Source organism: Tiliqua scincoides, chromosome 7, assembly GCF_035046505.1.
Source record: "Tiliqua scincoides isolate rTilSci1 chromosome 7, rTilSci1.hap2, whole genome shotgun sequence".
Taxonomy (NCBI): Eukaryota; Metazoa; Chordata; class Lepidosauria; order Squamata; family Scincidae; genus Tiliqua; species Tiliqua scincoides.
The window spans coordinates 48973099-48991252 of record NC_089827.1 but is presented as its reverse complement, the minus strand read 5'-3'; the positions used below and the strand labels follow the sequence as shown (position 1 = coordinate 48991252).

At 46.0% G+C, this 18154-nt stretch overlaps 1 protein-coding gene across 1 annotated transcript in view; it reads right to left on the bottom strand.

The window, feature by feature from the left end:
- Positions 1–417: 417 nt before the first annotated feature.
- TBXAS1 (thromboxane A synthase 1) overlaps positions 418–18154 on the bottom strand; it is a 206770-nt gene continuing 189033 nt past the window's right edge. The window contains exons 10-13 of the mRNA XM_066634456.1: positions 3757–3845; positions 2333–2470; positions 1144–1306; positions 418–489 (exon numbers count right to left, since the gene is read on the bottom strand). Coding sequence (XP_066490553.1) covers positions 418–489; positions 1144–1306; positions 2333–2470; positions 3757–3845 — 462 coding nt within the window. The remainder of the gene's footprint in view (positions 490–1143; positions 1307–2332; positions 2471–3756; positions 3846–18154) is intronic.

Below are 18154 nucleotides of genomic sequence, written 5' to 3'. Positions count from 1 at the left end.
CTGATCAACACCACAGCACAAGCTGGAGCAGAATCATACATTCAAAGAATTGCAGGTAATTCTAGAAGCTAATAGGAGTTCAAGAATTGTGCTATATCATGCCCACGTTACAGCACAGGTGGAAAAATACTTCTCTTGAAATATCTTTTCTCTACCTTATTTCTTTGCATGTATGGAGAGCGTTTGGAATGGGAGTCCAGGCTCATGTCTGCCAGTATCCCCAAAAACATCTTGTTTTTTCCATAGATCCTTCCAACACAGCTAGATTTTTAGAAATGGGAAACGGCAACATACCCCCACTCATCAGTAGCAAAACAGGTTGAAAAAGAAGAGCCTGTTTTTACAGTACAACAGAAATTTATCTCACACCGACCTACTGTCATCTTAGAGCACACACACAGTCCTGGAGATTCTGTTCTATCGAGAAACTGCCTTAATGTAGATGCCATTTTGTATTCTTATTATACCCTCCGATTTCAGCACAGGAATCTGGAAAAGGGTGGGGGGAGCAGAAACAGAATAGAAGCAAGTTACATATATGTACAGTAACCATAGGTCACAAGGTGGGAATTAGGCCTCATCAGGTGTATGCGTTTTGTCACAAAATGCAAATATTTATTTTGGACCTTCTGAGCCTTGATTTTTGTGGGAGTCTTGATGGGGCTGTAATAGTGGCTTTGAAATAGTGTGATGGGGAAAGAGAAGCCTAAAAGTCGTTGGATGCTTTTGGAGGTTCTCTAACCAGTAGATCATCAATTATCATTGCCAATCTTCCCCTTCAGTGTGTAGCTGTGGAAAGTTAGGATCCACTGGCTTGGTTGACTTGGGTCAACAGAACCTGGTCAGCAACCTGCATAACTGATGCACAGCCTCGCCATAGAACACTTCTCTTTCCAGAATCTTTTGCAATACTAGGGGTTCAGTGGGAGAAGGTGGATTGTTTGAGAATCATTGGACTAGAAGGTCCAGCACTAACCTTTCCCTTCCCCAATTCAGACACTGGCTATTGGTTCAAACAAATGTGCTAAAGAAGATAAGAGGACCACTCCATCCCCAGGAGTTTTTTTTTTTTTTAAGATGGGGTACTTCTGCTATTTTCTCAAACAGGCAAACATAACTCCAAGGAGCAGCACAGATACAAACCCGAGTCTTGGTGCTGGTTTCAAACTTGAACTTCTGGAAGACTCTTAGTAGTGTTATCTTTAACTCCATCAGAGCCAGCTTCAAGCCAATGCAGCTGCGAGGGCCTGCCCCAAAGGGGATGTAGGAGAAAGCGTGGCGCTGCTGCTTGGCCTTTGCGGTAAACCTGAAGGTAAGAAGAGGAAAAGGCAATATGAGAAATCGTCTTGGTTGTGAAACATGAAGCTGTTTCAGCAGTAAAAATGCATCTTGCTATTTCAGAAGGTTTCAGAGCAGTGGTTCCCAAACTTTTTAGCGCTGAGACATCTTTAAAAAAATGCTTCATTTTACCAGCTGCTCAAGTCACAGGTGGTTTAACTCTTGATGCTCATAGTCTAATCTGCCTTGTCAGTTTCGTGACCCACCAAAAATTGGGAAGTGACCCACTGGTGGGCCACGGACCCAGAGTTTGGGAACTGCTGCTCTATAGAACATAGTCTCATGACTGTTATCTTGGGAAACTTGCGAAAATGGAGAAAGAATGTCTGGCCCTGAAAGGTAATATGCTAATAGCAGGTCAAAGCTTTCCTGTAAAGGAACTGAAAGTCCATCGGTGGTACTTTGGAAATGGAAAAACCTGGAACCTCATGTTAATGAACAAAGTTCATTAACTGACTGGGTGGTCAGTGTTCATGCAGTAGCATGGCTGCTCAGGTAGTGGTGTGATCTTGAACTGCAGCATCTCCACGTGGAAGACCAATGTGATAATCAGCCCCCTCCCCACCACGTTACAACAAAACAAAGCATGCAGTGGCATAAAAATGGCATTTCTGTGTGATAAAGCTTACCTATTTTTGCTATCATTGTGGGCAACGTATAGGAGTAAAAGTGCGTAGGTGAACTGTGAAAATAATTTCATGAGAACATGACCAGAGCCTACTGGAACCCATAACAAGCAAGTAGAATAATATGGATCTAGAAGAACTAATGGATAAATCAAGGTCCACTAAGTATTTCTTCTTCTTACACATCAATTTCCTTCCTTCATTTGCCATATGAGCACTTTAGAGACAAGCCATTTGATTTGATTTTGATTGTAAACTGCTTTGTGAACTTTGTTGAAAAGTGGTGTATAAATGTTAATAAATAATATGGGAAACGGCACTTAGAGTATTTTGAGTGGATCTGAACAATAAAAGGGCAGCCTGCATACCTCTCGGGAATAAACTTCTCAGGTTCTGGCCAGAGAGTTGGATTGTAATGGAGGTGTCTAACAGCTACTTCCACTATAAGACCAGCAGGTATACGTTGTCCCAAAATGGTGCAGTCTTTTGATGCTTCCCGGGTGTATCTATGAGAGTCAAAGGTGCATATTTCAGGAACATACAAAGAGAACTCTGAAGAAGCCTTTGCCTGAAAACCATTAAGGGCAGGCTGCCAAAGCAGGGAAAATAGGCCTGTGACCACTGACAATATAATCAGCCTACCTAGGGAGCATATATAACAAATGTGGCAGCCAGATTGTTAACTGGGATCTGCTGTGTTGCTCCTATTCAAACAGTACTTGGAAGCTCTTCGTTAGCTTTCGGTTTTCCAGGCTCAATTCAATGGGTTGTTTGAGCTTAAAAAGGCTGGGAAATGAACTGCTATACAGGCAATAAAGATCTACCTCTTCCATTTACAAGTGCTGCTGTTTCATCTATTTGTTTTGGGGGGTTTTGTGTTAAAAACTATTTTGAAAACATTTGCATTGTTTTACATTCAAATGTTAAGTAGTGTGTGAAGATACTGATACAGATAGAAAGGCAAGGTTGAACTCTCTTTAAATACTAAAACAAGTTGCCAAGCCTCCCTGTTGTCAATGTGAAATAGTTATCTTGAAGGCTTCTTTTATAGCAGGGGTGCCCAAACCCTGGCCCAGGGGCCACTTGAGGCCTTTGGGGGCTCCCAATCCGGCCCTCGGAGAGCCCCCAGTCTCTAATGAGCTTCTGGCCCTCTGGAGACTTGCTGGAGCCCGTGCTGGCCCAATGCAACTGCTCTCAGCATGAGGATGACTGATGTCTCAGCTGAGCTGTGGGACGAGGGCTTCCTCCACTACTTGCTGTTTCACATCTGTGAATGCAGCAGTGGCAGTGAAGGAAAGGCTGGCCTTGCTTTGTGCAAGGCCTTTTATAGACCTTGGGCTACTGCAAGACTTTCATTCGTTCATATCAATTCCATCTCTAACAAATTCATTTATGTAAATTTATTCAAATTTTAAATGTAAATTCTTTTTTTCCCCTGGCTCCCGCCACAGTGTCAGAGAGATGATGTGGCCCTCATACCAAAATGTTGGACACCCCTGTTCTATAGGAATGATAAGCTAGACGGCTCTTCAGTGCTGTCTATACCTACTCTCTGCTGTCACATCCATTTTTAAATGTAGAATTTGAGGAGTTCAACCCAACCACTCTGACAGATCATGGATGCAATCCTAACCAGGTCTACTCAGAAACTAAGTCCTATTTTGTTCAATGGGACTTTCTCTCAGGAAAGTGTGGTTAGGATTGCAACCTAAGAATACTATTTTTTCCTCAATATTGGTGTGAGCCGGGCATGTAAGAAAATAAGCCTTTTGAAATGGATATTTGTACTAACCTGAATACAGATGGATACAAACGTAGAGTCTCTGCTATCACCATATCCATGTAGGGGAGTTCGCATGTATTTTGGTAGTTAGGAACATCCTTGCAGAGAAGGAAAAATATGTTAGTTTTTATTAAAATACTTATAGTGTGCCTTTCAGAACTGGCCATCCATAAGGCCAGCTGAGGCAGTTGCTGCAGGAGGCAGATGGGGGGTGCCCACCTCTGTCAACCTGCAGCACCCCCTCCTGCCATTGCCTGGATTGGAAAAGGAAGAGGGGGACTGAGGGAGAGGAAATGTGGGGCAATGAGTGCTGAGCTAGAACAGTAGAGAGTGAGAGCAGCAGAAGCTGTCTCCTCAGTGCTGGGGGGGGGGCTGTATTTGGCCTGCAGTCACAGGCTCCGGGGATCTTGTGCTGGCCCTGCTGCCTTTTTGTCTGTGATGGGATACTCAAGGCAGCTAACTAGTAAAATAACACCAAAGTTTCAAAAATAAAAGACAGCAGTTTGAAATTTTCCAGCTGTGCCCTGATTTGTTTAATGACCAAACTCACCAAATGACCAAAACCAAATTCACATCTGATGAATTTGAAAAATACTGCATATTTCCTACATTGCTGCTGTTTGTGGCCAGTGTTCATTATTGTAGTGCAGGGAAGGAAAAACAATTAGATTTTCCTCAGGCTTCAATCCTGTATACTCTTACCTGGGAGTAAGTTCCAATAAATTTAATGGGGCTTTCTAATAAGTAGCCATGCACAGGACTGCACTGTTAGTTGCTTCCTGTACAGAACTCTCCCAATATTCATTACATTTTCATCTCAACTTTTCTCTTAAGGAGCTGAGAGAGACATAGGAGGTTTTACTCTTTATCCTTGCAGCAAGGTGTGGGTAAGGTGATCATTGGCTCAAATGTAGCACGCAGACATGCATGGCTGGAGCAGCATTGTGGTGAATAGACAGTGCTGCCAATCTTGACATCACTGGGTCTCATCTTGCCTCCGCTGTTACCTCATAAGGTGGACTTGGGCAAGTTGTGCCCTCTCATTCTCAGTTGCAGTATGTTTGAACCCTGGCCTGCCCCTTCTACAGCCAACATCCCCCTATACTGGCTCGCAATCAGCTGGGCTGCAGTTCTTGACAATTGCATTTGTGCTTTAAAATGAACAAAACGTGGGTGGCATTCCCCACCTGTGAGCTCCATAATGTTTTCCCAGCACTTCAAATGTATTTCTGCCCCTGGGATACGCTCAAAGGCATCAGTGCAATTTCCCTTTAGCAAGTTAAATTCTGTTTTAGGATAATTGGTGCAGCAGCCCAACAGTTGCTCAGTCCCACCAGGTGGGGGCAGCAAAGCTACATGTAAGGCTTCGCTAAACAAAGCAATAAGCCATATTTCTGCTTTGAATTCAAATAGGGAAATTGCTTTGGGGTCCTTTGTGTTCAGTTAAGTCAACTAACTATACATATATTAGGGGGAGGGGCTTAATCACAGGAACCAAGCAGTCCCTTCTGTGGTTAAGACTTATGCAAGAAAGCCTAACACCAGAATGTGTGAATAAAACATCCCTTTGCAAAAAGTGCAAGGCAGAGAACAGTTACTCATTCTGGGACAGAAAACAGAGACAGTGCAGTCACCTGCCCTTGCCTGGCCTTTTGGCCTCTAGGGTCAGGCACGGGCCACGGGGAGCTCCACCTGAGCAGAGTTGCTCACCGCTGGCTGCTCTGTACAAACCTGCCTCCTACTGAATCCCAGCACTGGGCCATTTAAGTGCAGGGTGCTAGTGACAGGCAGTAGCTCTCCAGGGGTCTTTCCCAGCCCTATTTGGAGATGCTGCCAGGAACGAAGCTTTTTGTATACAAAGCAGGTGTTCTAATGAACTATGATCCTTTCACCTCTTGTACAAGACAGTGGGTTACAAGAAAACAGCATGCCTGAATTGTTGGCTTGATCCCCAAGGAGCTTGTCCACTAGTAGAGAGCCTTTTCTGTTCATGGGAAGGGATGTTTCTAGTGGGAGAGTGTGCCATGAAAATGGCTGGTCTGCTCAGGAGTTTACTGAGGCGGTTGCTTGGGTGGCAGACTGGCCAGCATGGGTTGCTGATCCCACCAGTCTCCTCTTCGGGCACTTCCCCCTTGGCCCCAGGTGTGACTCTTTTAATTGGGGACAATTGCTACTGCTGCTGTTCCTCTCCCCTCCTGCAGGGAATGGAAATGGAGAGTGGAGGGCACTAGGCTGCCCTCCACTCTACTCTCCTATTCCTCTGATTTTCAAAAGGCAGGGGGTGAGAATGGGGGAAGAAGGAGCAGCAATGACAAATGAAGCTAGGGTAGCACCACTAGAGCAAGAGGTGGGGGGAGAGCTGCCAGGATTGTGGGAAAGGGAAACCAGGAGACGTGGGCTTCTGGGCAGGATGCACTCTGAATGTGGCGGGAGGGACCACTTGCATGGCACATTCAGGCGCCTGCAAAACTTAGTGCTTTGACCCCCTCTAGCTATGTCACTGTGCAAAGGCACCCTTTTGATGTGTTAGTTCCACATATCACCTGCAAACTTATGGCACAGCCTTTGACGGTCTCTTTCATCAAGGCTGTACAAATGGGTTATGAAAATTTAACCACTACCCGCCCCCCCCCCCCCACGAAAGTCATAAATGCTTAGTCCAGCAGTGTAAGAAAGAATCCTTAGGATCAGCATTGACCTCAGTGTCATTTGAAATGCAATCCTATTTACTTCAGCCAAGGTCAGCAAAAGTGCCAGCAATAACGTCTTGCTCACATGGATCAAAGTTATTGTGAGTTCAAAGAATGACGCTTGGATGTCTGACCTTTGCCAGCATCTTGGAGAAAGTTTAATCTATCAACAAAACCGGATCCATCTCGGTTTCTGACGCAGGCCAGGAGAGTTCAAGGGAACTCAGTCATGTTGGGCAGTATCAGAGGTGCCTCCTTGCAACCTTTGACTATAGCCTGACCAACAGAAGAAAGGGTTACTGGCAGGGCAGCAGTCTGGGCTGGATTCACCCAAAATGTTCCGTGGCATTACTGGTGCAACTAAATATTGCCTTTGCAGAGACTGTGGGGAGCTGGTCGTCATAAATGCAGTGCGCCCCCTCCCAAAACTTAGGGCTAGCCCTCTAAAGAATGGAGTCCTTGAATATCATTGGGCATAGGGATGGTGACCGTCACCCAATAATACAGTTGTGTGGTAAACCAACAGGTGGCTTGACCAATTTACATATTCAGGAAAAGCATATAGTGTAGTCTTCCACTGTGGCCCCTGATGCCATATGGCATATTGGATGCATGAGGGTTCTCCTGCTTCAAAACCTCCCTACCCTCGACAACTTGGCAAGCATGCGAAGGATTCCAGCCTAACGTTCTTGTTGATGCGTTACTTCATTTAATTAAAAAGCTTTTATTTTACATGAGGAATCATTCAGGAGAACTACAACCGCTACTTTGGCGATGGCGTGTAAGTAATCTCTTAGTTCAAGAGAAAATGACAAGGCTCCACAAGCCTACGTTTTGGAAGAGGCACATCTGGTTCTGGAAACTGTCAAAGAGAAACACTGTGTAGAATCTTCACTAGCCACCAGTTTGTCTCTGGGCATGAGTCAAAGTGCTGGTTTTGCCCTAAATGGTCTGGCACCTGCATACTGGAAGGTTTGCTGGCTCCTGTATGAACCTGCCTAATTGTTAGCCTAATTGGAAGCCTGACTCCCAGTGCCTCACTTTCCTAGGGAAGGGGTGTGGGGGCCAGACTGAGAGGCTCTGCACCAAGGCACATTCACTCCCCACATCCATTCGACGAGGCGCCACTCTGATGCCTTTGGGGAGCCGGGCTAAACTCTTTGGTTTGGAATCTTTTACTGAGTTTGGCTGCGACGGCATTTTTAATATTGGTTGCTTTTCTTTTATAACAATACTGTCTTAAATAATACTAGAAGCCACCTTGAGAAGCAGGGTAGAATTAAGTCTGGTTAGAATTTTTTTTCAAATAAATAATGTTTGAAAACACTTGGACAAGCAAAAGGAGAATTTAACATTTCTATCTCAACTCCTGATTAATTAGTTAAGCGTATAGTCTGCCTAGTCAAAACTCCCAGGGCAGCTGGGACAGATGCAATAAACAGCATAACACAACCATAATGCTAAAAGGCCCAGTAACTGCAGCCAGAGAGTTACTATAATCCAGCAAAGTCATAAAAACAATGCTAAAACCAGCTTTAAGACATTCTGGAAAGTGCAGTCAAATATAACATGTCTTTGCCTAGTGCCAAAAGGACAACTGATTAGGGGTCAGGCAAGCTTCTCTGGGGATGGCATTTCATAGGCACAGTGCCACAACTGACAGACCCTAGTCACCACCCACCTATCCTCGTGTCACTGAGCACCTTATTGAACAGGTATTAGAGCCCAATGAAAATCTGATCATGTGCATTCAATGTGATTGCTGACAATTTTGTTTTTACTAGGCTTTGTTAAGAATTAGATGGACATGCCTGAATGCACATGATCCTTGGTTGGTTGGTTGGCAACCTTCAGTCTCGAAAGACTATGGTATAAGCCTACAGCACACAGTATTCCCTGGCGGTCTCCCATCCAAGTACTAACCAGGCCTGACCCTGCTTAGCTTCCAAGATCAAACGAGATCAAGCATGTGCAGGCCCTGTGGTATTCAATGGTGGCTGTTTCAGCACTGCTGTACGCCAGCATGGGCATCCAGCATAGAATTTGGCTGTGAGTTAATTTACACAATTGGCTCTATAACTAGATGTTCTAAGATGCAGTCATTGAGCGTGTCAATAAATCTGTCTTTTGCGATCAGAACATGAACTGATCCTGTCAATATGAGGATAATTGAAGTCCCCAGTAATTATAATCCTGTCTCTCATTGTAGCCTCCCTGATTTGTTTCCTCATCTCAAGGTCTCCTTCAGGTTTTTGATCTGGGGGACAATAGCATGCCCCACTGTTACATTTCTCCTTAGGCCTGGTAATTTAACCCGCAGCTATACTATGGTGGAATTGGATTCCCCCTTCAATCTCTGCTGGATTCTTCCCCTATAAAAGCATCACCCTTCTTTGGGTTCTTCCCCTTCTTTGACATAGATGGCCACCCCACCTCCAGTACACTCTTCTGTCCTTCCTATATATAGCCTGGGATTGGGGTATCCCACTGGTTCTCCATGTTCTACCAGGTTGCCGTTATGCCCACTATATCAATGTTTTCCCTAGCCACCAACTATTCCAGTTCTCCCATCTTCACTTGGAGACTTCGGTCATTTGCATTACAGCACCTACATAGTGGGTCCCCTGAGAAGGGCTGTTTGTTTGTGCCTTTATCCCTGCAGCCAGTAGCTTATCCGGGAGGGTGGGGCACAATGGTAAGTACTGCAGGTGGCACAACTCACCATGTAAGTGGCCCCACCCGGCTGCTGTCGGAGCCATTCCAGCAGTGACAGCAATGTGCAGGCACTCACTGGACCAAACAGCATCCATCTCCTGCTTGTTACTGTCACTGCCCAGAATGGCTCCAACAGCAAGTGGGACAGGCCACTTACATGGTGCGTTGTGGCACCTACAGTAGTCACTGATCCCCCCCCAGCTATGCAACTGCCCACAGCCTATTGCTCTGCTAGACCAGCTGTCATGTCCCGCCATGCTTCCACTCCTAATTCCTACTCTGTCATTACCTTGCTGTTCTCAAACCACCCTCATTCCATAGGGATGAGGAGTTCCGAACCGGATGCCACTCGATTTCTGTCAGCTTTCCCCCAGGGTCAATTTAAAATCTGCTCTGCCACTTTTTAAATGTTACATGCCAGCAAACTGGTTATGTTTCTGTTCAAGTGAAGTCCATGTGTCTTGTACAGGCCTGGCTTGTCCCAAAACTTCTCCACCGCCTAATACATCTAAACCCCTCCTTCCAAAACCACCATCTCATCCACGAATTGAGACCCCTGAGCGCTGCTTGCTTACCTGGCTCTGCATGTGGAACAAGCAGCACTAATAACAATAACAATAACAACAACAACAACAACAATAATACAGGTATTTATATACCACCTTTCTTGGTCTTTATTCAAGGCGGTTTACATAGGCAAGCTATTTAAATTCCCGTAGGGATTTTTACAAATGAAAGAAGGTTCTTTCTTTCAAGAACCACAACATTCAGGTGTTTCTCTCTGATCTGGTTTCACATTCTGGCCTCCATCCTCCCACGCTCAGAGCAGATGGAATAGCTCAGCTTCAGCTTATCAGCTGCTTCAAGGTCGCACTGTGCCGGTGGCCTCGAACTGGCAACCTGCAGATGTTATCTTCAGGCAAACGGAGGCTCTACCCTCTAGACCAGACCTCCTGCCCTCCAAAGAATGCTACCTTTGGAGTTCTGGCTTTGAACTTCCTACCTAGCAGCCTAAATTTGGCCTTCAGAAGCACCCAGCTACAGTTCCCCATGTTGCTGGTGCTGACATGCACCACAACCGCTACCACCTCTCCAGCACTCTACCAGCTTATCTAGACACGAGGTGATGTCCACAACCTTCGCACAAAGCAGGCAAATCACCATGTGGTTCTGACATCCATCACAGATCCCCCTCTCTATGTTCCTGGCTATAGAATCACACACTACAAGATGCCCTGACGCCCCTGCCCCAGAGGAGTATCCTTAGTGTGACTGAATATGGACCCATCATCTGAAGGATGAAGAAGGGGTTCCCACTAGGAACCCCTATTCCTAGTTGCCGAGTGTGAGTTCCCAAACTGTTAGCCGTGGTTTCCTGGGGAGCTGCATAATCCTTGCAAAAAACCCACTGCCCTTATACAATGTATAGAATTGTAGCCCTAATGGAGAACTGCAGCCAACAGCCCAGTAGGTCAAGACAGCCACCAGTCAAAAAAAGTTTGAGAACCACTACACTAGGGGATTGTTTCCCTCTTTTCCAGAATGACCTCCTCCAGCCCTTCCCTGACAGGTGAGGAGTTGCCCGTCTGAGGATGGGACAACATCATCACATCCTTGGAAGGTCCCTCTCTGCCTGCCTCTGCTTCTCCAGATCAGCAACCAAGGCTTCAAAGGAGTAAACCCATTCCCTGAGAGCATGGAGTTCTCTGCACCAAGGACACACCCATAACTTATGCTCAAGAGGGATATAGTCATACATATGGCACTCTGTGCAAAACACTGGATAGCCCCCATCCTGCTGCTGGCTTTCTGACTGCATAGCTTTGTGTTTTTGTTTTGGGTTTGTCAAGAAAGCTTAACGTAATTGGACCTCTCAGCTTTCAAGGGAAGTGAAGGGCAGTGTTTGGGGCCTGGCTCCTTCACACACATGCTTAACATGCTTAACACATGGTGTCTTCTCTTGTGTCTTCTCTTAACTTGTCACTTCTTCCCAATGAGGCATTTGGGAAGTGCCTCAAACTTGTGCCAAGCGGTTATTTTATGTCTCTCCACAATATAAAAGCAGCAGAGTTGTTGTTTTTAATTCCCTCTCTAGATTTGTCTGACACATACAAAATTTGTACTCAAGTGGCAGAAAATTCTGAACGGCAAAATATCCCAGAGGGAGGGAGGCAACAAAGATATTAAAATAGTAACCAATGCACACAGTTCAATGAACTGAGATTAAAAAACAAAACAGGGCAGTTTTGGTCACAAAGCATCATACCAACTGAGAGCCTATTTTGCCACTGGAGGTTTTTTTTTTTTTGGAAATGAATCTTGCCAACCACGGAAACATTCTGTCTTGGTGTAAAGAACCTTGAAACCTCCTGCCTCCTTCTGGTTCCTTGTCCCCCCCCCCCCGCACTCTCATCTCCCCCTCCAACCTCAGCAGACATTTGTGGTATCACTTAGAACTCAAACGATAAATTTAATTCATTTCTCCTCCAGCTGGCAGTGGCTGCGTGGAGGTGACAGTGCTTTAAATTAAGGTCTGTGGGTATAAAAGGCCCATGTGTTTAGTTTAATCAAATGTTCATTTCCTCAAGTTTGTGTTTATATTAAAAGGCAGCAGCAACAGCGTGAATTTTCGGCCTTTCCCCTGCAACAGAAGCTGTCATGTGGATTCTGCACAGAGTTCCCTTTCAACGCTTTTTCATCTGCCAGGCTTTGTATGCGATGCAGACGGCGGCAGGAAAAGAGACTGCCTATCATATCTGGGCAGAATGCAGGAACATGTGCCCTCACTAGGGAGTCCAATCTGAAGGGGGGGGGAAGGATTTATTAATTTCCAATAACTTTGAAGGCCTGATCCTATGTGCAACTAGACCAACACAAAGGTTAGAGGAAAAAGCACTGAGAACGTAATCGACTGGCAACTTTGAGCGCAGGTGGCAGCGGCAAGCAACGCAAGCTGACTGTAAACATGGTTCTGACTCTACAGCAGGAGCAGCAGTAGGTGCTGTAACTTGGATGGGAGAATGCAGAAAAAGAGCCCTGGCAGACATGCTCAATGAATGAGTAATTGCGCACACAGAAAGGAAGGGGGGCTGGAGATGGCTCACCTTTGCACCTTCCTAAAAGTCTTTCCCAGCATCAGAGTCACTTAGGTTAGAACTGCCCAGGCACTTGACGAAAACTTATGGTGGGATTGTGACTGACAGACTTGGCTCATGGAAGATTTTGTCATGGCTGTTCTCAAGGTCAGTTCCAGATCATGAGGCAACCCTACTAACAATTGAGCTGGGCACTAAGCAGAACTACGTTACAGCTCAACTCTGGTTTTACTTACTGACGACATGTTTAACCTGCCCTCCCTCCAAGGGGTGGTGCACAAAGCACTCTTCTCCCATGTTATCCTCCCTACGAGGTAGGTCACAGTGAGAGAGCATGACTGACCCAAGGTCACCCAATGAGCTTCACAGCTGACTGTGGATATGAACCTGGTCCTCTGCAGTCTTCACCCAGCATTTTCACCACACTGAATCAAGGGAAAGCAATGCACTGCAAACATCCCCCTGCCCTCGTTTCACATCTGGCCACTCCTGGCAGGGGCAGAGCAATGTGCAGCATGATCAGCGCACATTGAACCAGGCATGGGGGGGCAACATTCAATATAAGGCTACCATTGGGGGGGGCAGCAGTTCTGCATTCTTCACCACATGTTGTAACACGTGCACTGCAGCCACAAAGGAACTTTGTGGGAACTTAAGAGTCAGGCAGAAGTACTGAATGGAGCAAGAGGCAGGGGAAAGCTCACAAAACACAGGGAGAAATGAAGAAGAAATGTTTGAGAAGCTAACCTGGGAACTACAGCCAATGGTTTCTGTTTATTGTCCAGGAAAGAACCAAAGACCACACTACTAGTTTAACAGCCAACAATCTCCCTGCGAAACGGGTGGGTGGGTGGGGAGGAGGTGTTGGAAGAGCATTAAAATTTTCCTTTCACCAAGATTGTGATCCCAACTCCTCATTCCTCCATGCTCTATTTACAGGAGTAAAAAGGTCCCATTGGCCCTAAGACTTAGCTTGGGCAACATGTAGGCCTTTGATTGCCTGCCTGTCAATAAGGCCAGTATTGGGAGTTTGTGTTCTTTGCTGGACCTGAGGCATATTGACCCTCCTGACAACATTCTCTATGCACAGTCTTGCTTATTCCTTTCAAGGGAGGATGTGTGCAGAGTTGCCCCCTCCAGTGATGGAGTCAGCAGTCCAGGCCAAGGGATTTGAACTGCTACTAATGAACAGGCACACCTCACTCAGGGTTTTCTGTCCTAAGCCATCAAGGGCAGGAAGGGGCTATGGATGGTCTCTCTCAGAACTCGCTTGCTCACAGAACAGTCTCATAGGAGGCTGCTTATTCTCAGTTGGATGATGAGTCCATTTAGCCCAGGGGGTATCCAAACTTTTTGACAGGAGGGCCACATCATCTCTCTGACAGTGTGTCGTGGGCCAGGAAAAAAATTAATTAATTAACATTAAAATTTGAATAAATTTACATAAACAAATATATTAGAGATGGAAGGTACATGAATGAATGAAGGTCCCGTGATAGCTCAAGGTCTGTAAAAGACCTTGCACAAACCAAGGCTGGCTTTTCCTTCGCTGCCACTGTCACTTCACAGAAGTGAAACAGCAAGCAGCGGAGGGACCCCTTGGCCTGCAGCTCGCGCAAGAGGTTGAGCAGTTGGCCCTTGTGCTGAGTGCTGTTACATCGGACCAGTGCAGGCTCCAGCAAATCTCCATTGGGCTAGAGGCTCATTGGAGACTGGGGGCTCCCCGTGGGCAAGATTGGGGGTCCCCAAGGGCTGCAAACAGCCCCCAGGCCAGGGTTTGGGCACCCCTGATCTAGCCTAGTACTTGTTCCAGAGTTGGGCAGACTTCAAGTTTGTGGCATCGACACTGTGTCTCTCTGGACGTCAGATGGCCAGGAGTGACAACAGGATTCAGGTGTCTTATTTTCTTGTGTGCTTCCAGCGGCATCAGGAAGCTGGACTAGAAGGGCCTTTGGCCTGATCCAGCAGGGCTCTTCTTATGTTCTTATTGTTAAACAGTTGGAAGTCAGCAACCCTCGTATGAAAATCACTAAGGCACAATCCTAACCCCTTATGTCAGTGCTTTCCAGCACTGGCGTAGCAGTGCCAATGGGACATGTGCTGCATCCTGCAGTTGGGTGTCACTCATGGAGGCCTCCTCAAAGTATGTTTGTTCCCTTGCCTCAGAGCTGCATTGCCCTCACGTCAGTGCTGGAAAGCACTGACATAAGGGGTAAGGATTGCACCCTAAGAAATCTAACAGGAGACCCTGATGTACTTTGCCCACGCCAGTCTACTCTAATGGCAGCAATAGCTCTCCAAATTGCCTGACAGAGAACTTCCCCATCATGGCTATTTGGAGATACCAGGGATTGAACCTGGGTATTCTGCGTGAGAAGCACAGGCTCTCCCACAAGTAGGTAAAACAAGCATGAGTATTTTATTTTGGGCAAGTATGTCAACAAATCCAGATTAAATCTCATGGGAATTAAGGCAAGTAATTGCAATTATAGAAACAAAATCAAGGACTTTCCATCACAGAGGGTACATATTATTTACTGTGATAAAGGGAAACTTCATTCTCATAATGCAGAATTAAACATTTCTAGGGTATCTTGTAGCTGTAACACATTTTACAATGCCGCTCTACTTTCGTACAGAACCCTTTGTCTGAAGAACTCAAAGCATTTGATAGAGATGAATATAATTAAAAGTCCTCTCCATGCTCATGTCATTAGGAACGATAAAGTACATATTATCTCCGTCTTACACAAGGGGAAAAGTGGAATTGCCTACATCAAGTGCTTCAAAATCAGGAGATTGACTTCAGGCCCTGAGTTTGTAAGAAGAGGATTCTCTTGGGCTTCAGAGATTTAAGCTTTAGTGCACACGAGTCTCAAACTTTGGCTGTGCACTTAAAACTGCTGACTTGCAAGTGGCCCAGACAGTTTCAGGAGCGATTGAAAGCTTTCAGATGCAAGAACTGCTTAAACACAGTTACAACAGCAAAGTCACGGGGCTGGGGCACCTTCCTTATGAGGAAAGGCTACAGCGTCTGGGCCTCTTCAGCCTAGAAAAGAGACGCCTGAGGGGGGACATGATTGAGACATACAAAATTATGCATGGGAAGCATAAAGTGGATAGAAAGATGCTCTTTACACTCTCACATAACACCAGAACCAGGGGACATCCACTAAAATTGAGTGTTGGGAGGGTTAGGACAGACAATATTTCTTTACTCAGCCTGTGGTTGGTCTGTGAAACTCCTTGCTGCAGGATGTGGTGACAGCATCTGGCCTGGATGCCTTTAAAAGGGGATTGGACAAGTTTCTGGAGGAAAAATCCATTATGGGTTACAAGCCATGATGTGTATGTGCAACCTCCTGATTTTAGAAATGGGCTATGTCAGAATGCCAGATTCAGGGGAGGGCACCAGGATGGAGGTCTCTTGTTATCTGGTGTGCTCCCTGGGGCATTTGGTGGGTCGCTGTGAGATACAGGAAGCTGGACTAGATGGGCCTATGGCCTGATCCAGTGGGGCTGTTCTTATGTTATGTTCTTATGTCACCAGCCTTCTTAGAAATGTACCCTGTTAGGGAGAAAGGCCTGAAACAGGGAATGTAGGAATTCTCCTTTCTAGGAGAAACTCCAAAGGTATATTTTGTCTATCTTATGTGAATTTGCTTTCATATTTGTCCAGAGGGACAGCAAGGTCAGCTTGTGGCTGCTTATATTCACAATCACACCACAATGTTGTGCAGAATTCACCATCTGTCCTATAGTCAGAAATCAGGAATTGTTGCTTGGGTACATTTTTTTTTTAAAGAGCCAATTTCTCAGTGTGATTCTTAATCCCCATGGAGTGGACGTTGGTTGGTGAACCCCCAAAAGCTACTTGGAAGCTGCAGTGGTCTTCATCGCTCTTTGACCTTTCCCCACAGCAAGCAAAAAGAGAATAATTTATGAAAAAAGAAACCAATACGTAAATAAAACAGCAAACAATAAATACATATAGACAGATTAGATGACAAAGGTTACTTTGGTGCAGGCAAACAGGCACCAAAGGGGTTGCGTCATGAAAAGAAATACAGACTGCAAAGTATGTTTGACACTGAAAGCACTATGGCCATACTAAATAATTACAACTGCGCCCTGCTCTCTGGCACAAGGAATGCCAGTTTTGTGCTGCACGATCTTTAAACCTTGCCAGAGAAGAAATGATTTCTGCTTCCTTTGTCTTGTGTCATGGGTAGAGTTTCACTGCAAAGACAGTGAGGGGGTGATCTGGCCTTTGCCCTCCATGTGAGCTTCTCAGCTCGGTTGTTTTAATGCACTGCACATGAGCCTGCTGTTGGACAGTTCAGAAACGCCCACTGGTTAAGAATTCAGCAGTCTGAGCCTCCACTGGAGTCAAAGTACAAACCGCTATCTTCTCTATTAGCTACCATTGTTGCTGGGCTCCATTTAATGGGCTGGTCTTGACTGGTACAGCCCAGTCTAAACTGCTTGGAGCCAGGATACCTTAGACCAGCTATTTTCAAACACTGTGCCATGGCACAGCGGTGTGCTGTGAATGGTCTGCAGGTGTGCCGTGGGAGTTTGGGCTAGGGTCATTTATTAATAGGGCCTTTGGGGGATGGGTCCCCCACCAACAGCATGATGTGCCTTGCCCAGTGTCAAAAAACTGATGGTGTGCTTTGACATTTTTAGTCCCTTGTCAGTGTGCCATGAGACAAAAAAGGTTGAAAACCACTGCCTTAGACCAGTGGTTCTCACACATTTAGCACCAGGACCCACTTTTAAAGAATGATAATCCGTCAGGACCCACCAGAAGTGATGTCATGACCGGAAGAGACATCATCAAGTGGGAAAATTTTTCACAATCCTAGGCTGCAATCCTACCCACACTTACCCAGGAGTAAGTCCCATTGACTATCATGGTGAAAAGTATATATAGCCTGTTAAAAGTACAGGTCTGTAACATTTCCCCAAATGCAGTCACATACCAGGGTAACATCAAGTCTAATATATTAAAATATTGAAATGAATGGGGACCCACTTGAAATGGGATCGCGACCCACCTAATGGGTCCTGACCCACAGTTTGAGAAACACTGCCTTAGACAATGCCTCCACCCCCTAATACTTTTGCCATTGAGGTGATTGGAAGAAATGTACTTCTCCAAGTGCTACTGCTCTCTGTGTGGGACTGTCTCCTTCTATGGACAGAGTCTTTTCAGTTGTGGCCCCTATGATCGTCAGGTCTTTCAGGTTAGGTATTTCAGGCCTGATGACTTGTCCATTATTGGTGAAAATCTTTCTTTTTGGTCTCTAGACCTGATGGTGTTTTACCATCCAACTAGACATGCACAAAGATGTGTGTAAAAGAAGCATCTTCCAAGTGGAAGCCCCTCTTATTTCTATAACACAGCCAAACTTGGGGGGGGGGGAATTCCAATTGAGACCAGAGTGTGCAGGCTGGTTCACTCTTCCAGTTAGCCCCTGAAGCACCAAATTCCTGGCATTTTGGGGGACAAATTGATGTTTGGAAGGTGGGATTTTGGTTTGAAAACAGTGCATGGTAAGTGAACTTCCTCCTCCTTGTACTCCCCATTATGAACTGGATTGTATTCCCAGTGGTGTTCCTGGGGGTCCCCACACCTGGGGCAGCCCCCAGAATTCTGCCCCCCACACCCCGTTTCACCCCCCTTCTCCGCCCCCCGCGCATGTGACCTGGAAGTAATTGCGGTGACGTCATTGTCACCGCAATTACTTCCGCACAGCTGCCTCCTCCGTTCCCCCTTTGAAAACAAGGGGGAATGGAGGAGGCAGCCAAGGCCCCCACGGAGCCTTCTGAGCCAACTGAGCCGCCCCTCCCCTCCCCCTCTATAAGAGGATAGGAGACAGGCACCCTAGAGAGGCACTTACG